This window comes from Culex pipiens, chromosome 3, assembly GCF_016801865.2.
Source record: "Culex pipiens pallens isolate TS chromosome 3, TS_CPP_V2, whole genome shotgun sequence".
In the NCBI taxonomy this organism is placed as follows: Eukaryota; Metazoa; Arthropoda; class Insecta; order Diptera; family Culicidae; genus Culex; species Culex pipiens.
In genome coordinates this window covers 128,452,578-128,480,193 of record NC_068939.1, presented here as the reverse complement: position 1 = coordinate 128,480,193, position 27,616 = coordinate 128,452,578, and the positions used below count along the sequence as shown (strand labels likewise).

The 27,616-nt window shown below is 36.6% G+C and overlaps 1 protein-coding gene across 2 annotated transcripts in view; it reads right to left on the bottom strand.

Annotated features, from left to right (window-relative positions):
* Positions 1-783: 783 nt before the first annotated feature.
* LOC120431495 (WSCD family member AAEL009094) overlaps positions 784-27,616 on the bottom strand; it is an 85,673-nt gene continuing 58,840 nt past the window's right edge. The window contains exons 1-6 of one of the 2 annotated variants that reach the window (XM_039596600.2): positions 7,819-7,973; positions 7,024-7,723; positions 6,883-6,962; positions 2,032-2,203; positions 1,803-1,972; positions 784-1,739 (exon numbers count right to left, since the gene is read on the bottom strand). In XM_039596600.2, the coding sequence (XP_039452534.1) occupies positions 1,584-1,739; positions 1,803-1,972; positions 2,032-2,203; positions 6,883-6,962; positions 7,024-7,690 (1,245 nt within the window). In that variant the 5' untranslated portion in view covers positions 7,691-7,723; positions 7,819-7,973 and the 3' untranslated portion in view covers positions 784-1,583. Of the gene's footprint in view, positions 1,740-1,802; positions 1,973-2,031; positions 2,204-6,882; positions 6,963-7,023; positions 7,724-7,818; positions 7,974-27,616 lie in introns of those variants that run through there. The other variant, XM_052710066.1, reaches the window with a different exon arrangement.

Sequence of the window (27,616 nt, the reverse complement as noted above, 5' to 3'; positions counted from 1 at the left end):
AAATTTGCGTGAAATTTTGTGTTTTGAAATTGAGGTCCCCGTGAAATTTGCCATTTTCGAGCGTAAAAAATCACTAAGCCTAGATCAGGGACAAAAGTTACCTCTTAAAAGAAAATTTCACGCAAATCGAAGAGGGGTTGGGGCAACTGCTGTGTGAGTTGGCGGAGAATTACCCTTAAGTTAAACGTCGCTTAATAAAACGATTAACAGCACTGGTTTCAAAAAATCAAAAAATGGGGTAGTATTAATTCAAAAGTATCAATACTTTTATCCTTATGAATTACACTTCATCAAACCGCACGAAAATTGAATTTTTGCGCGGGAAATTTTATTAGAATAAAATTATTAGAAAAGGTTCAAAAGGAAGTCAATCTTGTAAAAACTTAACAATTGGAAACTCTTGAAATACATTTAAATCAAATAAAAAAGTTCGCATTCGCATGGAAATGTTAATCTTAGCGGGTTGCAGACTGAATTTCGTCATGTATGTGTGATAATTGTCCAACCCCGGCTGCTTAGGAATTGACAAAAATGAATAAAAACCAATTCTTCTAGAACAGGACACCTAGTAAAATGAAAGCCATCCAGCGCAAAAAAATAAATATATCGGTTAACAAAATTAAAAAAAAAAAACGCTTTTTGGGTATTGTTTAAAAACTCTTCAACAGTAATTATATTGTTTCCAGATAATTGGTGAGGGATGGGGAATTTTTTTTTCTTCAGGCATTTTCGGATAACAAAAAACAACAATATTTCTATTTCACATTATTTATTGCCACATTATTTTTCGTTTGCCGAAGTTCTCAATCCTTTCGACAAACTCTTTTCCTCTGTTGTGTTCTCTTTGGTTATGTAAACATTTCATAAACAATGGTACTATGTATCTCTGCCTGGTAATGTGTGTTTGTGCGAGTGTGTAAGTGTGCGTGCACAGCATTTGTCGCAAAAAAGAATTGCACCACACCACACTCCACACTGCTGCTGAGTAACTGGTATTTTATTCACATATTTGCTAAAAGTCTTACAAGTTTTTCACAAACTGTCTCTATTTTGCACTACATTGATGCACCTATCTGTTATGTTATGTATGCTTTGTGTGTTTGTTTGTTGTCCTCTGGCATTTTATTTGGTTTGTGTTGATTTGTTTTGTATTTGTGACTAGAGCATTGTTGTTCGTTACCGTTTTTGTTTGTTTGTTTGTGAACTATCAATAGTTTCAGTTGTTAAAATCTATATAAGTACAAATTACGCAAATACTAATGTTGACTTAAAAAATATCTTGTCTACGCGAGTTTTTCAGTTGGTTTGCGATCTGTTTTTTTACATTGTAATTATAATTGTAGCTTCTTTTTGGAAAGAAATTTTGATCGTGGAAGGAGAACGAATTTTGGAAGCAATTTAGTTCTAATTTTTAATGAAATGCCTCGAATTTGCTGGTAGACCGATGATTTTTACATTCTTTTGTTTAATTTCTAACAAACTAGCGCTATATAAATTATGGCCGAAATCAGTGACTAGATTGGTTATTGGTTGTTGTTTTTGGTTAAAATTTTTCTACATGTTTCTCCATTGTGCGACTAGATTCAGTGCGCGTCGTAGCGTCCCAGCGCGGCGTACACTTCGCCACGTTTCTCGTCGATGATCGCGTGCATCGCCGGACTATACGGGTCGAACTGTAGAATTCGCTTCTTGCGCCGGTAGATTCCCTCCTTTCGCATCAGGGCGCACGCCAAGAGTTCCTAAAATAAAAAAAAAGAAGCCATTAATTTACCAAAATTGACGGTTAAAATCACTACTCTCACTTCATTCACCGGGAATTTGAGGAACTTGAGAATGCTTCGAAGTGTGCCCTCGACGTTCTCCACCAGATCGTCGTAGAAGACCAGCTTCACCTCGCCGGTAAAGTTTTTCGCCCACGAAAGGTTGGTCTGCTCCCAGGCCCACAGCTTGTTCTTGACGAATTGGGTCCAGTCTAAAATTTACAAAAAATCAAGTTATTTTCAAAACATATAGCCAAATCTTGCTACATACATCGGCCCTTGGTGCGGCGGTAGCGGTCGGGCGACGCGAACCCGACGTGGCCCCCACTTTGGCGGTTGAACTCGGCCAGGATGGACTTCTCCGGGTCCCGGATCAGCAGGATGGCCCGCCCGTACGGGGTCCACGCGGTCGGGCCCCACTCGTGCGTTTTTACGACGAGGACCTGCGAATAGGAGAGAGGATCCATTGATTTTCAAGAAAATTAAACATGAATTTCTCCGAATATCACAAGCTTTTAATGTAATAATGAATTTGGCATTTTTTGTTGGGGAATGAGCAGTGTTTTTTTTTTCAAATATCAAACTACTAGCTCTCAGCAACTACAATTATCAAGCCTGAATACTCATGCCCCAAATACAACTGCTCTTCTCTCAATATTGATATTCTCAGCGCCGAACATAGCCGAGCACGTTTTTGTGTTTACACACTCGCGTCTGACATTCTCCTTTTCTCTCTCATTCCCGCTTTCACGATCATCCCACCGCACCGCCTCTCTGATGTTTTTGGTGCAGAGAAAATCAAATGAAAGCTTTTTTATCACTAATTTGCAACACTGGGAATGAGGATACAATAGAATGTCTTCAATTGATCGATTCTTTGGCTCCTTTTCCCATGCTTTTTTCAGCGTTTTGGCTGTAGTGGCAAAATAAAAGAAGAAACCCCCCAATGTTTTTACATATTTTGAAAGATAATTGATTTTCCTACAAAGAAATGTTATGTAGAACAAGCCTTACCCGACAAACTTCGTTCTGCCTTTTTTCGTTTGTTGACGTTTTTAACTTTTTTGCTCATTCAGCCTCCTGTGATCATTTGATTTTACGTAACTTTTTCCATACAATTTGCCGATTCTCCGGAATCGGTCTCAGAGTGGCCAAAGTGTCAATTAGTTAGCGTAAGAACCTTCCTTGGGCTTATACGAACCCAACGCAACAAAAAGCACCTCGATCCGACGTTCCGTGTTGAATTGATTCGCGTTCGAACAAAACCATCGAAATTTTTTATATATATAGATGAACAAAATTGTACCTGTGCTTCCTCTAAAATGAAAATGTAGCGTGACGGGACAACATCGTAAAACTGGACTTTTAAAAGGCACACCAAGACAATCGCTACAATTTTGTAGCATATTTTTTTTAACTTTTGCTCTTCTACACATTATCACAAATTGAAAAACGAATCTTATGCTCCTTGAACTGAACGTTTTGGTTGAACATTGAGTTTTTGCCAGTCGTTTCTTTGCGTGACGGGACAACGAAAGGAGCAGATTTATGAAAAACTCCTCTCCCATTCAATGGCTTGCAGACCTTATTTGGTCAATATTTTTGGCGTTTGAGGTGAAAAAAACGCCTTTAAAGAACATTGCAATTTTTAAATCATAATAAAAACAGAAATTTTTCATTTTAAAAATCGTATTGAAATTTGAAAAAAGTGACTATTTGGCTAAGAATCGGTCAAATGCGTTTGCAAAAAAATCTTTTCTGATACCTTTCTCTGAGAAATTAAAGATCGTCGAATTCTTGAAAAATAACGAGATTTTCAAGCATTATTATCTGTGAGTTTTCACATTCTAAGGTATATTGTAAAGTTTTAGGACATTTGCATGAACTTCTGGGAGTTTTTAGAACTCTTTCAAAATAAACAGTTTTGAAAATATGAAACTTTTGTTTTTAATTTTAAATTTTTCTCTGATTATTGCATTTTTTCTTCATTAATTTTTTGTCTGTTTATATCTTTTTATTATTCTGTCAAACATGAATAATTTTTTAAAAATAACAAATTTTTCAAATGATATATTAGTGTGTTTTGGGTTCTTTCAAACATGTATAAGATTGATTTCTAAACATGTAGGGGAACTATACCCTTTCTCAGCCTTTTTCTATTATCGGCCTATCAGCACTTTGATCATGAATTACAGCTTTCATAAAGTGTTTCTGACTGTTCCAAAGTAAGAAATAGCTCAAATAAAAGTGAGCAAGCAACTCTCCATTGTTGATACATCTAAAAATGTTGATTTAAGGTACCACTAAAGCCGAAATCTGGTAAATTTTCATAATTTTTGCCAACACTTCCAAAAAATGTCGCGCAACATAAATTGATGTTGCAAGATACCCAGTTAATTCAATTTGAATTCTGAAACGGAAACTAACTAGAATCGTATACGAATTCCGTTTCAAACACAGCAACCGTGTTCAAACCGGATGTTGTAGATTTGTTCAGCTATCCTAGGTCATCCAAGAACTCCCAGAAGTTAAGGCCTGAGCACCGACACCGACGTAACACTCCATGTAAAAAATCTGCTGAAATGTGTCCCAGCACGACTCACCCCAATTACTTCCTTGGAATCACCCCTTGCCGATAAAAAAATATTTCGCAACACTGCTCGACCCATTGTTTGCAAACAAATCGTAGTTTATGAATGAATCAGCTGATTTGTGTTTACAAACAAAATAGAATCAGTGTTGCTTTGCTGATACATGTTTCGAAAAACCGTTTGACAGCTCACCGGACTTACCGGAGGGGTGATGCAAAGAAGGGTCATCTTTTTGCCTTCCTCACCTTACTGAGGAAAGGCTATAAAATCACTCGGAAAATGAACTTTTTAATTAGACCTCCTAGACCTACCTTCATTTGTACATATCGACTCAGAATCACCAGCTGAGCAAATGTCTGTGTGTTTGGCTGTATGTAGACATGTGTACCAAATCAATGTCACTGGAATATCTCGTCACAGGCTCAACCGATTTTGGCCGGATTTACTTGAGTGTTACGTCGGTGTCGGTGGCCTGAGGGTCTACCACCAAAATAAGCAAGTGGTCGATAGATTTCGACTCCGGATCATATGCCAATAGTGGGTATGGTAGACTACTTTGTTGATATTTTCGGGTATCCAAGATCATCCAGAACTCCCTGAAATTGATTCCTGTGGGTCTACCACCGTAACGTGAGAATTGGTCGAACGGCTTAGAGTATTTAAAATGGGTATATTTCCCCTAATTCTATCATGATTTAAAACGCGGGATATGTCTAGAGAGTCTTCCCCTCAAATTTCAGCCAATTTTGTCCATCCCATCTCGAGATATCGTGGCACCCGTAAATCAACTCGGTGTTTAGAGAAATGCGCACAGTAAGTTTGACAGTCCGCTTTGCGCATGGCAAAATTTTGGGCTTAAATCGTCTCTTACTCAGTTCTATGATGAAATATCTTCATGAAACTTTCAGGAGTGATTGAAAATCATCTTTTTAGTGGATTCAATAAATTTTCTGTATTAAATAAGATTAGAATAAGTCCTTTTGAAGCTTGCAAGCCTCACAACAGTTGTGTGGAAATCATTTTGCTTACTAATCCAAAGGACGGGAGAACGAACCCCACCGTAAGATCATGTATTTCAGCCATTTTTGAATTCAACAAGTCCAGAACTTTCTCGTATGGAGCAGATTACATTTCCCATAAAATGTTATGTTCCAATTTTTTTTAAACTTATAAAGCGAAAAATGTCAGAATTTTTGAAGCTATTTTTGTTTTGTTTTCGGCTGGAAATACGTTTTTTGGAATTGTGTTTACGCCATCAAATCGGGCCTCCAATAATACATAAAAGTCCCTTTGACACCAATTTTTAAAACCATCACCATTTCAGACTGTAAATCCGTAGTAACAGTTCAATAGGGCGAATCTGCGTTTGTAAACAAGCAGTCTATCCCTTTTGCTCAAGTGACAGTTCACGTCAAGTAAGAGGGGGATAGACTGCTTGTTTACAAACGCAGATTCGCCCTATTGAACTGTTACTACGGAAATTATTGAAAAACACGTCTTTTTTCGAACGTTCAAACATGGAAGGGTGCTCTCCGTCAGAAGATATAAAAAAAATATAGCACTGATTTGTGATCAGGGATAAAAATGACCTCCAGGACAGAGTTTCACACAAATCGAAGAGGGGTTGGGGCAATAGGGTGTAATATTAGGGTGTAATATGATTGTATGAAAAAAAAAACAAAGTTTTCAAATTTAGTGAGCACAGCACTTTTTCAGTTCCTTCTGGGGTCCTAAACAACTCCCCAAAGTTTGGGAATGATTGGTTGAGTCTTCACTTTGCCCAAAGCGATTTAATTTACTATGAAATTTGTATGGGAAAAACAATTTATTTGGATTTAGATTTATATAAAATTCACGTTTCATGCTAATATTAAAACTAATAGTAACAGCAACAAATTTTTACTCGAACATCACGTTTTAGACGAGTTTTGAGGAAACTATATCTAGAGTTTTTTTTTATTAGGTCCTATAAACATATGAAAGACAATAGTTTATTGGTCCATTTCAAAAAAAAACTCTGGATATCTTCTTTCAGGAGCAAGTTAGCACCATACTCTCTTCGGCAAAGTTGTAAAGCACATTCCAGAGCATCAGAATATGAGTCCGGTTTTGATATACCGTGAAACGTGGATTTTATAAATATCACAATAAAAAAATGTTTTTTCCCATACAAATTCTATGGAAAATTTAATCGCTTTGCGGAAAGTGGGGACTAAACCAATCGTTCCCAAACTTTGGGGAATGAACTTAAATATTTGCTGTGCTGGAAAATCTATTTTGATATTACACCCTATTGGGGCAACTGTTGTGTGAGTTGGCGGAGAATTACTCACATAATTAATTAGAATAAGTGCCAGCGTGGAAATTAGAAAGGTTCAACCTAAAGTGCCTATTGTCTATTAGGCACTTTAAACCTAATGGGTCAATTTTTTTTGCATTGTAGGGTACTGTTTTGAGAAGCGATGAGTTAAGTTCTATAACATTCTTCAAACATGTTTTGTGAAACTATAAGCTCATAGGGTAGTACTTACCGAAGAATTGGCTATATTTTCCGCAGGAAAGCCACTTTTGAGTAGGCCGTAATCTTTGTACACACTTCCGGTGAAGATACCTAAAAGAATAAATTAAAAAAATGGTCAGACCACCGACAAATCTTAATTCCACTATCTCACCCGTCGACTGCTGCAACAGGTACCGCAGCCAGGTGTTTCCACTGCCGGGGAAAGACACCAGCGCCGTCAGTGGCCTCGCCACCGTCGTCGACACCGACGTCTTTGCCACCGGAGGTAGATGCCGATCTGCACCGGTCGAAGCTGCTGCTGCTGCTATTCTATCACTATCTGCTAGCTTACTGTTAAATTTGTTGCTGTTACTATTAGGCCTTTGTGGCGACTGGGTTTGGGACTTTGAGGACGTCACGGAATCGACGACCACCGGTTTGTGGACCTCGTAGTGCTGTGGCGGCTGCTGCTGCTCAGTGTCCAGCTTGACCGGGGCGTGGTAACTTTGGTGGAACTTTTTCACGAAATGCCCCGGAAACGTCTGGAGCAGCTTGAAGGCCTTCTGCTGGGGCACCGGAGCATCCGCGTACCGCAGTTCCGTGCACCACTGCAGCGGGGGCTTCTTCCCCAGCAGGCCAAGGTCACGGTTGCGCAACGTTTCAAACTCACCGCCGGAGCCGGGACCGCCACCGCCGCCGCCAGCGCCGTAACCCCGGGCATGGTTACGCTTCTGCTGGTTCGGGCTCTGCAGCGAGACAAAGGACAGGAACAGAATGCCGCCGATGTACACCAGGATCGTTCCGGCCAACCCGAACAGTCGCCAACCTCGCAGGGCCATGGCGGCAGGGGGGCATTTCTACTGCAGGTGCAGCTGAAATTGAAACGAGAGAGAGAAATTGGAAATAGTTGATTGAATTTCTTCGAATATGTGCGCGCATAAAATATATGATTCTGAATGCCACGAACCGGTGCCAAAAATGCAACTGGCAGCTGCCAATGAATCCAGTTAGGAACGAAATTATCTAAAATTCATAAGGAGATTCATTCTAAAAGTGGATTTCGCTAAAAAGACGGCTCTCCCCCCGGGAGCGAGCGACGAACGAATACTGAGCGTATCAAATCAGTCAACCCCGTCAGACCGTATTGACAATCGGTTCCATTGTGGAGGGGAATTCGCGAGTGATTCAAATCAAATGAGTAATTGAGCCGAACCATTCAAGCGCAGATAAGAACACACCTTTAACGTACGGTAACAATTTAAAAACGAGTTCGTGGGGTAAGCTGGATTGTTGAATAAATTGAAAAAGTTTAAAAGTTGGATAGCCAGGCGTCTCCATCTATAATTTTCTTGTATTATTTTTGGCCACGTCTTCAGGGCCTATTACAGCATTAAAAATGCAAAAGATCTAAGTTGCTTGCTCTTTTTGTTAAAAAGTTAGAGCGATTCTACAATGTCACATAAGCCCATTCAAATGTTTGTATTTATTTTTGGTAAAAAAAGCATCTGTTTGTTCCATTTGGATGCTTTTTTTATATGCAAAAGCTGTTCAAACATTAGGCTATTAAATAACACATAAGTCACTAAGGATTATTATAGCAGCCTTTTAAAATGTTTGTTCGAATGATAGAATACAGGCGAGGTGATTTTTTTGTGGCCCACGGACCCATTTTGAATGATCATGTAAAATGGCCCTTTGGACCACCTGTAATGTGATTTTATAATTCTTAAAGTTAAGATTTAGTGAACATTTTTAGTTTAAGCTGATATGAAACCAATGACTTATCTATACTTTGATATACGAAACAGATATTTTGTTAAAAAATCCAACTTATTGAAACAATTTCACAGGTGTGCATGTGATTGAAAACAGGAAATTTCAAAATGAGTTATGAAACGTTAAAATTTTACTAAAGTGTATTTTTATAGGCTGGGCTCCAAACTTTTTTTGCACTTCTAAACCGCCAATCTTGGGATTCGAACTCAAGACATTTGGGCTACGAATTGAGTACCGTCAGTGGGGGTGACTATGGGTCAAAAAACGAAACACCTCTCGAAATTTCTTAATAACAAAAACAATTTAAAAAACATCGAAAATCTTTCAACGTTTATTTGTTCTTAGATAGTTTACTAACATTTTCCCAAAATATGGTAGATTTTGATGAACACTACCTTAAATGCCAATAGTTTGAAAATTGACCCAATCTCACCCCTTAGAGGGGGTGACATTGGGTCAAATGAAACTAAAATGAAGCTGAAATACAAAGATATGGTAAAAACAAGTCATCCAACAGCGTTTCTTGTTCGAGGGAATCGTATTGACACGCTACAATGTTTGAAGTGGAGATTTTCAAACATTTGGGTAGTTTTCGAGCAATTCTAACACAAATATTAGAAAAATGATTTTTCGAGAGGTCATTTTTGGCCAAAAACGTACCCCAACTTTAGACATCTGAACGAGATTTTTTCAGCGAAGTCATCTTAAGATGTCCCCTGCACAACCCCTTTAACAGAATTCAGTTTCATTGAGAATAACCTGAGAAATAGTAAAATCCGTAAAAAATCACTCTGACCCAATTTCACCCCCCAGACCCAATGTCACCCCCACTGAAGGTACGTAACATCTGATTCAGACTTACTAAAATTTAATAAAATATTATTGAAACTTGGGAAATAATTGTTGAAAAATATATTCACAACGATTTATAATTTTCGTAGCAATTTCAATAATTATAAAATTACTCAATTTTCCAAGCTCACTTCTTTAAACAATTTTTTTCGAGGAAAAAAATTATGTGAAAATACAAGTTAAAGACCATTTTTCATTTTCATTTCATTTAATTTGAACAACAACGAATGTCTTCAGTCACAAAAGTATCAATCATCTATCAACCTAAACCAGACCGTGAAATATTTTGACAAAGAACTTTGTCCTAAGGGCACTGTCTACGGGTGTCAATCCAAAATTTCGCGAAGCGAAAGTGTAACGATTTGTGTCGTTTTTCAAATGCTTATACATATCTTCCCCCTCATTCAAACAATCATTATGTTTTACCCACCAAACGAAAGGGGAAGTCTTAAAGTACAAGTTGATTACCTCACAAAGTTGATAAAACTTTGTTAAAGTACTTAAAAGTTAAGATGAAAATAAAAAATGAATGCAGAAAAAATCCCGGCTGCTGATTGGCTGAAAGCACGTAGTAAATGTTGCCTCCTATCCTGCTTTCGTGAAACTGTCACGCGAGAATGTGGCACCACTGTTGCCACATTTCATGCGAAATTTATAAGCTAGCACTTAGCCTCAGAAAATGTCAGTGCCTCACGAGGTTTCGTCAAAGTGCACGGTGGTAATTTTATTGCTCACACACACACGCACACATTGAAAGACACAGTATGTGCACCAAATTGGGAGGAATTCTGTTCTAATGAAGATTGTTAGGACGGTCACCGGAAAACCAGAATGATTTGGGGCAATGGGGTTGGGACCACATTTATAGGATATTGGCCAAACCCGGAGTGGCCAGTGCCCTGGAGAAGGTTCCTCCGAGGGGACATTAATCGAACCATACGACTTGGGGCAATATGGGTATCAAAATTCATGGTTTTTGAAACTGGTAATGAAAATGGCCATTTTCACCGGATTGGCCAGTGCCCTAGAGAAAGTTCTACCGGGGGGACATTTATCGAACCATACGACTTGGTGCAGTATGGGTATCAAAATTCATGGTTTTTGGTTCCGTGGCATTTTCCGAACCATACTTGTTTTGGCAATATTTTCTTGTTTTGGCAATTTATTTCCACAGAGGTGCCAAAGATTGAAAACATTTAATTGGAATAAATTATTCAGGAGTAAATAAATAGGCAATGATTTAAAAAATAAAATATAATAGAATAATTTTTTAGGAGTTTTGTACAAATTTCTTTGTCATATTGGTCATGTAGAACATAACCACCTGCACCTTTTTTTTAACAAAGTTATCGTAGACCCTGTTGGTTGAGGCATGAAAATTGCAATATTTTTGCTTTTTTCGTGTTATTTAAAAAAATTGTACCAATTGAATAAAACTGTTGGTAAAATTTCATTTTTTGTTCTCCAATATTTAAATGACGAATATGTTCAAAAATACCAAATAATTCAAAAAAAAAAACTTAAATTTCTATGTGTAGTTTACAATTTTATGGTTTGAAATAAAGTTATTTATTTAAAAAAATATTTTTTTTTATATTTGGCCCCCAAGCTTATGTCAGCCTCAAAAACTTTGAGCACCCCTGATAGTTATAATGATTAACTTTGTTGAGCCATCTGGGACGGACTTGGTTTTTTTAGGTAAAATGCTCAAGTTTTTGCGAAATGCAGTTTTTATTTTAAATATAGTCTACTGGGGTGAATCGAGACTACAGTCTGAATAGGTATAGCAATTTTATATGTCTAATAGTCTCAAGAGTTTTTTTTAAAGTCCCTATTAGCATATGAATCACAATACTTAAAAAAAACTCTAGATTTTAATGCAGCCACAAGATAATGATTTAATTTTATAGAAAGAAATGCAAACAAACAAAAAGAAGAAAAAGGAATTGGAAAGTAAAATAAATTCTGCAAAATAAAATTACTGAAGGATGTAGTTACAAATTTCGTTGCAATAACAAAAAGTGTTATGGAATAAGTATGGCCAACATTTAGCAAGAAACAATAACAAATCTTCCTAGTATCTTACTAGAGTTTCTGTTTCAGATATAGGTTTTTGGTCCCGAGACCTTCAAAACAGCATTTTATGATTGTACACGTCATTTTCAAATGTCAGGCTATATTTTTGCAACTTTAAATTAGTTTTTTGATAACGTTTCATTTACATCAAAGGGGTTATTTTCCGTCTCTTTTGTGTCGCTGATCGAGAGCATGGGGTGATTGGCTATTATAATTAAATAATGGCATCAGTAGTGCGGTGCCTGTGTGGACGCGCAGTCCTGTTTTTTTTTTCGTGTTATTTTCCGTCTCTTTTGTGTCGCTGTTCGAGTGCATGGGGTGATTGGCTATTATAATTAAATAATGGCATCAGTAGTGCGGTGCCTGTGTGGACGCGCAGTCCTGTTTTTTTTCGTGTTATTTTCCGTCTCTTTTGTGTCGCTGTTCGAGTGCATGGGGTGATTGGCTATTATAATTAAATAATGGCATCAGTAGTGTGGTGCTTTTCGGGACGCGCAGTTCTGTTTTTTTACCTTCTTTTTTTTCATTGTTTTTTTTTCCACTCGCGTTCGTTGGCCGATGAGTTTTTTTGTGTTGTTCTCTATTTATAGTTTTCTATAAAAACGTACCTATTTTTTTTTGAGACTAGCAAGTCGTATTGCTGGATTAAGCCCTTTCTATATCATTTCAATAATCATTTCAATAAATGAAGCCCTTCCTACATCACCGTTGATCGGAAGGCACGCCGACGGAGAATTTCTGAAGAATCGCGGTCGAATTAATAGTATATTTAAATCCCTAGATAGCTATCTTTCCGCAGCCGGCTGCCTAAGATTTTTAAAATTTCAACCGATAAACAAATTGGTTATGGTCGCATCACCTACCACAGTGAATCCTGACCTCATACCCATCTTACTAACCCCTCAAAACTCATGTGATACTTTGTCGGAGACGCAGTCGATTTGGCGGTCCCATCACTCAAGTATCGGACTAACATTCCCATCCACTTCCCCGTGTCTTACCTCTGGTCGTGGCCGGCGTCGGTATTGATCAGCATGATAGGGACCTTTGAAAATTGCGAAGGGGTGATGATTGGTTCCTACTTTTCATATGTGGTCCACGGAGCAATGTTTGGGGGTCCTGGTCAATAACGAAGTAGCAGCTACGGGTAGACACCAATGCTATGCTATGCTAACGTTTCATTTACATCAAAGGCAGGTAAAATCGGTTAAAATGGTGCGGAGTTATTAGTTTTAGAGAAAAAAACGTGGTTTTGTGAAAATCGAAGAAAATTGAAATTTTTGGTCCACCCCAAAAAGGCGTGGTCACCCTGGCATACGGGTATAATTATTTTGGCCAAGGAAGTCCCAGAAAAAAATAAGCCCGGAATTGCTGTTTGATATTGTTTGAATTTCGAATTTTAGGTTTTTTCCTCTGTGTACGAAATAACAAAAAGTGAATGGCGGCAAGATAGCACTAACACGACGAAATATTTTCCGTAAGTTCAAATGATATTTGCGATTTTCAAATAATTTCGAAGTGGTACATTTTACCTCACCACTTCATTAGTGCATACTTATCGACGAGCCCGATTGATTTCTATAGATAGCCATCAAGTTACGGAATATGCACGTTAAGAAATTTACACAAATTTTCATTGGAAGTAATTAGTTTTACACATTGAACAAAAATTTATTTTAAAAATATGCCTTTTGGGAAAAATCAAACAAAACGATAATAAGATACAATTTTCATACTGTGCAACTCCTAAAGCTAACAATCTAACCGCTACTAAAATTCTAAATTCAACACTATGCATCGAGTGTGTCCACATCATAGCATTTCCAGGCATATAGGATTGGATTCCGCAATCGGTTGTGTTTGGTTTGCAGATCTGACCGAGACGGCCATGTGGTCAGACCGAGTGCGATAGAATGGGAAAACAATTATAATTTAACTGTCGATTGGTAACTTTATCGCTCATCGGGGAGCGATTAATTCCATTATGAATATGGTAGGGATGCTACCAGACTGTGAGCATGATTATATAGAAAATTAATTCGTTGCGTAAAGCCTAACTTTAAAAAAGTTTAAGGATAGATAGATTGAAAAACAAATTGCTTTGTATGTTAAAACATGACTTGCACATAATATAACTCATTTCAAAATTGGTTTTGTTGATGAATGTCATAAGATGAATTGATAACGCCATATCAAATTAGACCTTTTTCTTCAAAACGCAATCTATTTGAATCCCTCAAAAATAAACCGTCATCAAAGCTAATTAGCCTCAAGAATTCATCAACCTTCCCGCAACGTCAGCTGATTTCTTGCTCCAGCAAAGTCTCGATAAGCGAAATTGAGATTATTGGATTACAACCTCCGGTCATTTCGGTCATCATTTTTTTTTTGTTTGCTCGCCCAAACTCCATTTGACCGCCCATCTTAAGAATTGGAAACTGTTTGAACTATATATTCTACCAAAAAAAAGGACGTCGTCGTCGCCGGCCGGGGGGTCCCACAAGCTATCGATTTTCGTTTAATGACGATTCGTTCGGTTTTTTTTTGTTGGACTGCTGCCACAGGAAAAGAAACCGAGGGCACGTATTTTATTACTTTCCTCCAGTGAAAATCACTTTCTTCGGAATGTGAATTACAAATGTGTCCCATTATGTAGTCGTTCGTTGAATTTCTGAATCACTGACGTCGGTTGGCATTTGGCGCGATGCGAGATGCAAATGAGGAATAAATCTTGACTAGAACATGGTGAGGGCAATCGAAATTACAGCATGATTTGGCACCTTATGCGACTATTAGATCTCAATCGTACTTTTATTGAATTAGAAAAAAAACGTTTGGATTTTTATATTCTCTTTGAATTTTCTGGTAGGAAAACATTAGAAAAGTTTTCCCATTTGACGACATTTAAATTAAATTTCTTGCGATTCCAAGCCCAGAAACGAGAACCTCGGTGCACCCGGAAGGACCGGCCCAGTTCCAGCATTATTTAGCCGTTGAATTTATTAGCCCTATTCAGCGGAAGGCTGAACTTCTGGGCCTCCATGGTGCAGATTCCAGCTGGTGCGGACGTGTGCAGCCCTCGGGCGCAATACTTTATGGAAAAAGTTTCCGTTCGGACTCGGGAGCAAAATAACTGCAAAGTTACGTGGAGTAAATGGCTTGAAGACGCAGTCAGTGTGAACATTTGGAAAAATTAAGGTTTATCCTTAAGCTTGTACAAAAACAGTTCTTTCATATGAATTAATTTATTGCTTGTAAACTTTTCACTCGAGCAAAAAAGAAAAATTAGAAAACTTCAAGCAAAATATAAAAATTACTACAAAAGTTAACATTACATCAATTTACATCACATTAATTTTTTCTGCACTTGACTTTTTACCTATGGGTAATTCTCCGCCAACTCACACAGCAGTTGCCCCGACCCCTCTTCGATGTGCGTGAAACTTTGTCCTAAGGGGTAACTTTTATCCCTGATCACGAATCCGAGGTCCGTTTTTTGATATCTCGTGACGGAGGGGCGGTACGACCCCTTCCATTTTTGAACATGCGAAAAAAGAGGTGTTTTTCAATAATTTGCAGCCTGAAACGGTGATGAGATAGAAATTTGGTGTCAAAGGGACTTTTATGTAAAATTTGACGCCCGATTTGATGGCGTACTCAGAATTCCGAAAAAACGTACTTTTCATCGAAAAAAAACACTAAAAAAGTTTTAAAAATTCTCCCATTTTCCGTTACTCGACTGTAAAAATTTTTGGAACATGTCATTTTATGGGAAATTTAATGTGCTTTTCGAATCTACATTGACCCAGAAGGGTCATTTTTTCATTTAGAACAAAATTTTTCATTTTAAAATTTTGTGTTTTTTTCTAAGTTTGCAGGGTTATTTTTTAGAGTGTAACAATGTTCTACAAAGATGTAGAGCAGACAATTACAAAAATTTTGATATATAGACATAAGGGGTTTGCTTATAAACATCACGAGTTATCGCGATTTTACGAAAAAAAAGTTTTGAAAAAGTTGGTCGTCATCGATCATGGCCGTTCATGGTCACCCGCGATAGACACGGACGACGAAACAAAGAGAAACGCAAAAAGTAACTTTTTCAAAACTTCGGACGTCTAATTTTACATAAAAGTCCCTTTGACACCAAATTTCTATCTCATCACCGTTTCAGGCTGCAAATTATTGAAAAACACCTCTTTTTTCGCATGTTCAAAAATGGAAGGGGTCGTACCACCCCTCCGTCACGAAATATAAAAAAACGGACCTCGGATTCGTGATCAGGGACAAAAGTTACCCCTTAGGACTAAGTTTCACGCACATCGAAGAGGGGTCGGGGCAACTTTTCCCGATTTCGTGTGAGTTGGTAGATAATTACCCCTATTATTGTATCAGTTAGCACAAAATTTCTCCAGAAAATCTGAAAAATCTTGTATTTCATCGTTATATTGTACAAAAAAAGAAGTTCGGTATCTTTCAAGTTTTCTCTCAGTGATTGCTCAGTGAAACTAAAACTAGTAATAGTAGTAGTCAGTACTTTATTTTTATGAAATAGCAATCTAAAATTTGCTACAGTAAACCCGGGTGACTTTGATAGTTTGAGATTTTTCCGCAAAATGAAGAGTTTTTTCTGTGTCACCTAATTAGCTTGTAATTTTCAACTCACGATATCTCGAAAAATGTTGGTCCGATTTTCAATTGATTTTTTTTATCTCTGCATTAAAAAAAAATATTTGGGCGAAATCCCGAAATTTATCTGTTGTTACACACTAAGAAAAAAACGTGTAATTTTCGGTCAAATAAGATGCACATAACTGGAGCATCTAATCAGACCTAAATTTGTGTTAAATAAGACGTAAAATTACACGACCAACAATCATCACAGTTCGTGTAAAATTACATTAACATATTGTTTGGTGGAGAATGATTCTAATAGGAATCTTGTTGGATAAAAAGAAACGTTTGTTTATCTGAAGTTTATGGTTTTATTGCAACACATTTCAATTCATCACACAATTTCTTTCACAGTCACAAATCGTCTTATTTTTCTTCCTCGCATTTTCATCGAAATTTCATCTATGGCTTTGTTCCATTACAAATTTTCCGGCATGCCGTTTGGAGTGTGTTGGCCACACAACTGGAGATGTTGCCATGCTTGAAGGAACTCACTTCTTGGGCACTACGGTTTTGGTCCACTCCGGGAACATCCTCTTCAGTGGACAGAACTGGAACTGGAACATCGCCGATTTTTTCTTTGAGCTCGATGATTTCGGCAACCTGCGACAAACCGCAACGAAACGGAAAACGTCAAAACTATTAGTGTTCTATTTTGCCACCTCAAGAATGCTTAAACTTACCTTTCTCATAGATTTGAGTGCCAAAAGCAGGTCCAGGCCAGTAAAGAAAAAAAAAATAAGATAATCTTGACGAAAAACGCTGATGCAACAATATTTTTTGCGGCGTCAAACATGGCGAACGTTTTGACGTTTCGCCACTCAGACAAAAGTGTAACAGCTAAAGCTCGTGAAATTAGGTTTCGTTTGATGTAAAATTACATCAAATTTGATGCTCCAGTTATGTGCATCAAATAAAACGTGAAGTTGGGTTATAAGTAATGTAATTTTAGGTTTCGCATGAGGTTATGGTATTCCAACCAGAATTTCATCAGTTTACGTCAAAATAAACATAATTTTACATCAAATATACGATTACATGTTTTGGTATTAGGTTTAATATACGATCACGTCAAATGTAAAATTCCAAATTTTTTAGTGTGTAGACCTTTTCAAGGTTAAGCTTGATTTTAAAATTATTTTTATTGAAAAGATAAAAAAAAATCACAAAAGTTTCAATTTTTGACATAGCAAATCGAACCAATAGTTTCCGAGATATTGTCAGTTGAAAATTAATTAGGTGACACTTAGAGAAATTCATTTTCATCGATTTGAATTCTTGTTGGGCTGTATCTCAAAAACTAATTGCCCGATTTTGAATGTTCCAGAGAGAAAATTATAGGAAATATTATTTTCAGAGGTGCTTTTCTTTCAAGAATTAAATGAATTAAAATGAAAACTTTTAGCTATAACTTAAAAAATGATTTATAATATCCAGATTTTCATTTTTGTTTAAATCATATGGACTATCACTATGGCTCAGAAGATGTTTTTTAGTCCCTTAAAACATATCAAAATATTTCAAAAATTAAAAATCATATATTTCGGGAATTAAACTTTTAGTCAAAGAATGTTAAATAAGAAAAGTCCTAATCACAACGTACAACTTTGCCGAAGTTACCAAATCGATCAGAAAGTCCCTTCTCAAGATACAAAATTTCAGAATAATAATACAGAAATCAGAATACAGGTTTCAGAGAAGGCATTGACAAAATTTCAACCAAATTAAAAAAATATATATATTTAAAAAATCAAGTAAGTACACAGAAAAAAAAATCATGGTAATATTACAACTGGGAAGGGGTACATCTTTTATGTCATAAAAAAGGTGTAATTTTACCTCTGGAAATGTGTAATTTTACCTCTTTTCTGGTGTAAGTAAGTAAGTAAGTAAGTAAGTAAGTAAGTAAGTAAGTAAGTAAGTAAGTAAGTAAGTAAGTAAGTAAGTAAGTAAGTAAGTAAGTGAGTAAGTAAGTAAGTAAGTAAGTAAGTAAGTAAGTAAGTAAGTAAATAAGTAAGTAAGTAAGTAAGTAAGTAAGTAAGTAAGTAAGTAAGTAAGTAAGTAAGTAAGTAAGTAAGTAAGTAAGTAAGTAAGTAAGTAAGTAAGTAAGTAAGTAAGTAAGTAAGTAAGTAAGTAAGTAAGTAAGTAAGTAAGTAAGTAAGTAAGTAAGTAAGTAAGTAAATAAGTAAGTAAGTAAGTAAGTAAGTAAGTAAGTAAGTAAGTAAGTAAGTAAGTAAGTAAGTAAGTAAGTAAGTAAGTAAGTAAGTAAGTAAACGCTTAAATTTGTTGAAGATTTTAGTTTAGTTTGTTTTTGGTTTTTTTTATGAGCAGGCAGCCAACGCAATATTCTCCGCTCCTTCGAAAAAATATATTTTCAAAATCTTTAATTCAATCCTTCCATTTGATATGGTCAAAAATATGAGTTTTAATGCCTTTTCAAAGGGAGGCTTTTGTTAGGGTGGATCTGAAAAAAATAATCCAACGATCGGAACATTATAGTTTCATTTGTTAATATTGAAAATCTAACGCATATTTCCGAGTTATCATCACTTAAAAAATCGACGCCGGTGATGCAAAAAAAAAACATAATTTTCCCTTTGAATCTGTACCTCGAGAAGGGATTATCTGAGCGATTTGGTGTCTTGCGTAAAAATTATAGATTATGATTAGGATTATTCAGAAAAATGGGTACACGGAAAAAATGCCCGTTTTTATTAACTTTTTATCACATAAATTCTATTTTGACAAACTTTACAACTTTTTGATTGTTTTTTTTTTAAATTTTTTGATGTTTTTGCAGACAAAAATTGAAAAATTTTGAGCTATAGGGTATGACGGACGTTTTGTATTTTGCCAAGTTATGAATTTGTGAAAAAATGTGATTTTGGAATGGAATCGTTTTTGGATGTAAAATTGAATTTGGAATCAAAAGTACTTATGTGATAAAATCATCGTTTCGAGTTTTTTTAATTTTAAATAAATTTTAAAGAAATTTTAAATAAATTGTTTTTATTTTATTTTTAAATAATGCTCATCCTCGATTTTTTATGGAAAGTATTTTTTTGAATTGCTGTGAAATTCAATACATTATTTTTGACACCGTTGATAAAACCTTGCAAAGAATTGACATTACGAGTTTTTCTAAGTGCTACCCATTCGGTGCTCAATTTTCAATCGATGATATCTTGGAAACTATTGATCCGATTTTAATGTTTTAAAGTAAAACTCGTGTGAAATTTTCTCAACCTTTTAGAAAAACATATTTTCGGATTATTAAAATCACGACTTTAATTCCAAAGCACCAAAAATTCGAATTAATTATCTCTCATGCTCATGCTCAAAGCACCAAAAAATCGAATTAAGCCCTTAATTATGAAAAATGCTTTGAAAAGGTTCAATTTAGTCAAATATTTTCAATTATTCGTTTTATACTTAAAGCACTAAAATAAACTGATGTGTAATTAAATCTCCAACTGGACATCATTTATTGTGGATCGAATCACCTTCGGGGAACCCACAACGCCCTAATGCAGTAGGTTTCCTGAACGAACGTAATTAATACCGCATTCAAAGTGACTTTAGCCTAAACCCACACCCTCGGAAAAGCTCTTCGTTAATTTGCGTCCATGCTGTGCAGAGACTTCCATGTGTTTTTTTTCTTGGTTGGGCTGCTGGCCAACCCACATCGCCCGAAACTCAGCAGAAGCCAAGTGCCTGTAGTCATTAAATCTGATTTGTTGATGCTTTTTTTTGTACGCAATCAGAACATTATGTAGGAAGTTTGCCTTAATTATGTGTTCTCTCTTCTTCTTTTCTCTTATGTTGTGTGCCTTTTCCGGCTCCAATCGATACCTCTCAATTGGGTTTCCTTTTTAATATTCTTAAAAGATTTGCCTCCCCAAGCGTTAAAACAATATTGTTGGGTGTTTGTTTGCTGTGAGCTCTGCGCTTATCGCATAACTTCCGGCGTAATCCCGGTATATTATTTGCCCGGTCGAGGATGGAGATCGGAACTTTCTGAATTAACCCTGGATGATCCGAAAAAAATGGTTTAATAAAGAAATTTTTAGTAAAACTCAGCTTAAATTTCCCAAAAAAAAAAAACATTGACTTAACAAAAAATTGAACAGTTGAGGGTTCAAACCCACAGCAAATAAACGTTAGATGGGCAGGTCTATTTAGGAAGATACTGCTCTCCTAGCTAACACCACTCATCTCTCCGCTCATGTGAACAAATATTGATGGATCGCACCGTAACGAAATTCAACGGACCAAATCAGTCAGACGAGACTCGTGACAGACAGACAGACTCTCGGCCGACCCATCTAGATGGCGGCGCGGGATGATTTTTGGAAATGATGGCAACCACACACATCATTTGATGGCTTCTCGCCGATTCTGACACCGGAGATGGTGCGAAACCTTTGAGGGACATAGATAAGGGGACTTGAAATTTGGATTATTTTTCTAATTAAAAAAAACCTGTTTATAAACTTAATTGATTTTGCAGAATTTGATGAATTTATGATCAGAGATCAAAATTACGCCAAGTCTACCTGTCTCTGCCAGCCCCCGGAGGTTCTGGGACGAGCCAAACTGCAATGCAATAATCGAGAATAAGAGAGATGCTTTATTTTTAGTACACGTCGACACACGCGGGTTAACTGTGGGCGATCACCCGCGAGGTGATTTCGAAATGCCACCGGATTCGATCCCATCGCTGCTCATCAGACCGGCAGGCGACACGTGTCTGGTGTGTTGAATAGATGTAGTTTGCTATGTAGTTGCACACGGCAATTGCCCAAGTCAGTCCCGTATTGTGTAGTCGGCCGGGTAGCAGAAAAAAAACAACATGTTGTTAGCATTATAAAACAGGGTCTTCTGGGAAATTGCTGGATTCAAAATAGATTTTTGATTTTTTATGAAGCTTGCAGAATAAACAAGAGATGCAACTATAACACCAATCTACGGAACAGCACGATTCCAAGAATCATTTTCGTTTACTACACAACTTAATAAATATATGACAAAATATCATAATAACGTGATCTTGGTATCTTGTGCTAAATGGAGTTTAAACGCAGCTTTTAAAGCCTCACCTAAAGACCTACACAGATTCCCAAAACCCAATTTCAATCCTTAGATATATAAACAAAAACCTTTCAAACTCCGTGCAATGTTGACACATTTAATATTCATAAATAAGAGTTTAGAGCCAAGAAATAGTGCGTACCTTTATGAATATTGTCTTGTTAGCTAACTTGACAGATTGCACAATGAGCGCGAGAGAACAAAGAGCGAGAAGAGCGCGGCTGGCGAGAGAGAATGAAGATTGTCAAATCAGTTTTGTGGATGATTTGTGTGAAATAAGACGTGTTGTTTGTTCATTGCAAAATATCTGTGAATGTTCTCGATCACGACATCCAGATCGTGCTATTTTGTCACAGTCTGTATTAGCGACAATTGGGTACTAAAGCCCTATGACAATTTTTATCTACAACGGTAAAAAACACGATCAAAAACCATTTCTGATCACTTTTTTTCATTTTAATGCAAAAAAAAAATGACAAGACAACATTTTTTCGATGGATCAACTATGGACCCCTTGGAACGACCTGTCAAGTAGGACCTTTTCTGTCAGGAAGGACCGTGAGGTAAATTTTTCAAAATTGATTTAAAAATCCATTTTATACTCTTTGTGGTCGTACAAAGGGTCACTCAGGGTACTCAGAAAAATAAGCTTTATCGCTGTAAACAATAATATCAGCAATCTATGCATAATTTTAGGACCCAATTGTTCAAAGGAAATGTCACGTCCTCTGTTTACATTTTTGATTGTAACTCGAGACTCCGGCAACCAAATCCAACCAATTTTACGAACAATGCACAGAACGGTTAGCTCAATAAAATGTGTTTGCTATTGCTCATCGTTTCGCTGTTTCAAAACTTCGTCACTATCGTGCTATCTTGTTGCACGTGCATTTTACGCAATGCTGTGCAGCTCACAATGCATCACTTTCGATTTCAATCCTGAGATATTCAATAAAAACGGGAAAAAACTCCGTGCATTTTTGTCACTTTTCATAAAGTTTCAATCTTGTCGTGCTATCTTGACACACCCTGAAAATTGATGTAAGTGCGACAACTGGCCAAAGGAATTTCAGGTCAGAACGCGTTTGACACACGTACAAGCCCGACTACCGTAAACATTTGTAATTATAACTCGGGATTCCGCACCCAAATTCAACCAAACTTCGGGGCAATGCACAGAACGGTCAACCAAACAAACGTGTTTGTTATTGTTTACATTGCGTGCTCTTATTTTTGTTTATTCAAGGTCAAACGCCTTTTTCTCGGAACGTCAAAAAGCGACGTGTGACAAGTTAGCATTACAGCACCGAAATGATAACTGTTTTAGTTTGAAATCCCATTTAGAAGCATTAAAAGAAGGTCAAAAAGCTAATAAGATAACATTACATGACAAATGACAATACCTTATGTTCTGACATTTAAAAAAAAATCGGAACGCAGAATTTAATCAGCAAAAAAAACCGAATATTTTGACTGTCGTCGTGGCACCCGCTTTTCATCTCCAAGGCCAAAGGTGAGGACGCCTTGCCTGGAAATGTGATTCAGCAAACAAACAGCCCGGAATTCCGACATTCCATGCCCGGAAGCCACCGCACCTTTTCGGTTTGGCGTATACTACATTACTTGCTGCTGTAACTTGCTGAACGGTTGCCAAAAAAGAGCCAATGTCTTTGGCATTATTGTTGCGGTGTTGTTTTTTCGTGATCCAATGCCAAATGTGGGGGTGGTTTGGGGGGAAAAATGGGCATAAATAATGAAGCGAGCCAAAGCACCAAAAAGAGTGGCATTACGCAATGGAGGAAATGAATCGAATCGGTATTGGATAACATAACAATTTTTTTTGCATTTTGCTAGTAAAAGAAGAACTATCCTAAAATATGTTTAAATTTAAATAACCTTTACTTTAAATAAAAAAAATGATCCATCGTTTATCTTTTACATGATCGGCCACCAAATAAGTATTTTTGGTCAATGCTTTTTAACTGAAATTGTTTCGAGACGTTTTTACCCCTCTGCACTTGACTTCTTGATATCAAACAGAGACACGTGGCGCCTCGGAAGCAACACCCTCCCCCCTCCTTACCCAACAAAAAAAAGCTATCATGGTTTTACAAGGTTCTGAGAAGACGTCGGTGGTGGAAACGGCTCTTTTTTGCATTTCAAGGGCCCTCGGGCGCCACCACCGTCAGTGCGATAGAATGACGGTGATTGTTGATTTCGGAAGAGGTTATTTTTTGGCTGATTTGAAGGATAAACGAAAGACAGCCAGGGCAAAGAAAATCTTCCTTTTTTCTCATTGGAAGCTTACTGAATTACAACATATAAAGTTATTCTACTTTGGATATTATAAAAAAAATAATTCAATACCGTCAGTGGGGGTAACATTGGGTCTTGGGGTGAGATTGGGTCAAAGTGATTTTTTACGGATTTGACAATTTCTCAGGTTCTTCTCAATGAAATTAAATTCTGTCAAAATTGTTGTCTAGTAGACATCTTAAGATGACTTAACTAAAAAAATCTCGTTCATACAACAAATCCTGTCATTTTGGCAGCTGACTAAAGTTGAGGTACGTTTTTGACCAAAAATTTCGTCTCGAAAAATCAACTTTTTAATATTTTTGCTGGAACTGCTCGAAAAGTACCCAAATGTTTGAAAATCTCTACTTCAAACATTGTAGCATGTCAATACGATTCCCTCGAACAAGAAACACTGTTGGATGACTTGTTTTTACAATATCTTTGCATTTGAGCTTAATTTTACCTTCATTTGACCCAATGTCACTCCCTCTAAGGGGTGAAATTGGGTCTACTTAAATTGTTTTTGTTATTAAGAAATTACGAGTGGTGTATCGTTTTTTGACCCATAGTCATCCCCACTGACAGTAGATAGAGGGTTAAAATGGATGAAAAAAAAACATTTTTATTCTACTGTAAAATTGACTCAGGAACACGAATATGATAAAGTTATCACCAGAAAATCGGATCGAATCAAAAATTTATAACCAAAAAATTCACTAAATGTAAAAGTGTCTTTTTTATGTGTTGTATGGTAGTCCCAGATGTCCCCTGCAAGCTGCAGGTCGAATCGAGTTGATATCTGGATGAAACACTTTTTTATTTGAGTTTGAGAATTGTGCTATTTTTTCACTAAAATGCCAATAACTCCCTTTAGATTTAACCAATTGGAATGCTGTACCCCTAATTTTGTTGTATTTTTTAGGCCCTTCCAGATTTATTTTGAATTTTGAAATTTAATTTAATTTTGCCCAAGTTACAACCTTTTTCAGATTTTTGACGTGTTTGTACCATAACTGACTCAGAGTGCAAATATTTGGCCTAGATGCTAGTTTAACCCCTGAAAATTTCAGCCAGATTGTTGAGGTCGATGCGACATGGGTATGCTTTGCTCGTGGACTCGCTCTTAAGACTCGATCAGCGTGTATTTCATATGAGAAGAAGATAACATGTTTTTTTCATTAAATAATTTTTAGGAAGGTCCTTTTTGGTGCTGGCACCTGGTTAGGACCGTGTCGGCTTTTATAATTACATTTTCCTTAAAGCTAAGAGTAATCACAGATGATTTTGTGTGTAAATGTTAGTGAGAGGAGAGTCGATGACAACATTTTTCTTAATCTAAGACGACCGACTGGTTAGAGTCCCAGATCATCAATCCAAAGGTTCGAGTTTGAATCCCACCTAATGCAATTCGTGTTTTGTTCATATTCTATGTTCTATTTCTAAGTCCAAAGTTCAAGGGGACCGACCAGGATTTTCTTCAAAACCTCGCCAACAAGCTGAACATTACAAAAGGGTCCTAAAGCCCTATGCACATTTTTATGCATAACGGTAAAAAAACACGATTTAGAACCATCTCTGTTTTTCACTTTATTTTAATGCAAAAAAAATACAAGACAACATTTTTTCGACAGATCTACTATGGTCCCCTTGGAACGAGCTGTCGAGTGCGAAGTTATTTTTTTTTAAATTGATTTAAACATCCATTTTTAATCCTTTGCGGTCATACAAGGCGTCATCGTACTCAGAAAAATAAGCTTTATCGTTGTGAACAAACATATCACAACTTTAAGCTTAATTTGTTAAAAAAAAATAACATTTTTTAAAAAATACAAATTTTTGCGATTTTGCCCACAGGGTGCGCTTTGTCCATCCAATTATTCGCAAAAGTAAGATTTTCATTGTAAATTTGATGCCTTACAACTCTGTCGAACATACCGAATCTGCAAAACTTGATCCTGAAAATTATTAGCGAAATAAAAAGGTTATAATCCAGAGGTCACCGGTTTGAATCCCGAGGAGGACGCAAAAAATTCTAAGTGTAAATATAGGTATTCGGTGTCCTCTCCCCGTGCCATACCTTCACACTTAGAAGACCTGGGAGGCGGAGTCTTGTCGCAAAAAGAACGATATACACCTGTGGATCTGCTGACGAACTGCAAGGTTTAAGAGGGCCACATCATTAGGTGTTACGTCGATTCCGTTTTATTAGGCTCGGGCATCAATGGGTTAACGTTAACAAACTAATTTCGCTTAAAATTAGCACAGATGCTGGTAATAAACCAAAAAAAAAAAACAATTTTCCACTTGTGGGCATGGGTTATATTTTCTGACCACTGTATAGTAAGGCAATAATCCTGCTCGAACAATGATTTTTTAATTTATACCTCGTAAACCCAAGTTGTGGTATTCCACTTAAGTGGTATTCAAGTACTTTATTTTGAAGCCGGTGCTCACTAATCTGTATGTAAACCATGTCCGGGTCAATCATCTGACCTATCGTTGGATAGGTTATTAAAAGACCTTCCAAACGAGTCCAAAAAATTGAAGATTTGGCAACCCTGTCTCATGTTATGACCACTTAAGTAATATTTATTTTTTTTCAAGCTGGATCTTTTGGTTTTCCATAAATTTCAACGAAACACTTTCAGAATAGGTACTTAACAATCGTCAAAAAACTTATCCTGAATTGCACACACATGTTGTTTTGCTCGAAATGTGAACCGTAAATTTTAAAGTTGCGGTAAATAAATCGAAAAGATATTATTTCATATAATTTTCTCATTAACAACATGCATGAAAGATTTATACGAGGTAAATATTGTTTTATGCAAATGCCTGTCTTCTGAAACTTACGAAGCCTCACACAGTTATGCATTTCTGAAAATGTTCAAAATGGCTTTCGAACGTGCTTATTTACGATTTCTAGTTTCCAACGGCTTATAATCGACCATTGATTTAAGCTGTGTGCCAAGGGGTATCAAATGGAATAAATATATGGGTCATTCCACCTGAAGTGTGCAAGAAAAAATGCAAATTTGAAAATTACCATCTCCGATTCTGCTCAAATTTGGCAGAGCTGTTGAGACTATCAAAACATGCAAAACTCCCGAATTTCATCCAAATCGGACCACCCCCTCCATTTTTGTACCCTCCCAAAAAATCGACTTTTTGGCGATTTTTGAGCGAAACCCCTATCTTCAAACGACGATAACTCAGGAACCACAAATCTTAGAGGGTCGGTCTTAGACTCAATTTTGAAGGAAATTGGACGTAGAATCCATTTCTGTGATCAAAATTTAGATTAAAATATGTTTTCTACCTGTATTGCGCAATTGAAAACTTTAAATGGCCGTATCTCAAAACAGCCCTATTTATTTTTTGAATTTGACCTCACCATCGTATTCCCCGTCCGATTTTACATAAGAATCACTTATCGACAGAAAGGAATATGTTTCGTTCCAGAGATATCGAATTTTAAAGTTTTGAGTATTTGAGATTACCTAAATTAGCTACACTCGCCGCCTCTGCTAGAAGCACTAAGTCGTGCTGATCAATAACTGCTACCTGCTTTTATTGAAATAAGATTTCATCCCAAATAATCATTAGCAAAATAGGCAAATATTGAATGTACACCACTGTAGGAAACTGCTGTATAATCTTAAATTAAAAAATAGTATACAGTGAATTTGTGTGCTAGCCCAATGGATAGCCCAAGAATGGAATTCCCACAGAGCTAGCAGGAAATTGCAATTGATCATGTAAGTAACACTTAAGAAAAAGTGTACGAATTAACATGAAGCATGATTAAGGAGGAGGATTTCTGGAAAGTATAAAACTGAAAAATGTAAGTAAATCACAAAGATTAATCTGATTTATTATCTGATTAAGATCAAATTCAGTTGTGTTGATTTCGACACCGTCCGAACAATAATCTTTTTTTTTTGTTTGTCAATCATTTAGAAATCTTGAAAGACGATAAAGCTGCTGTCCACATGTAA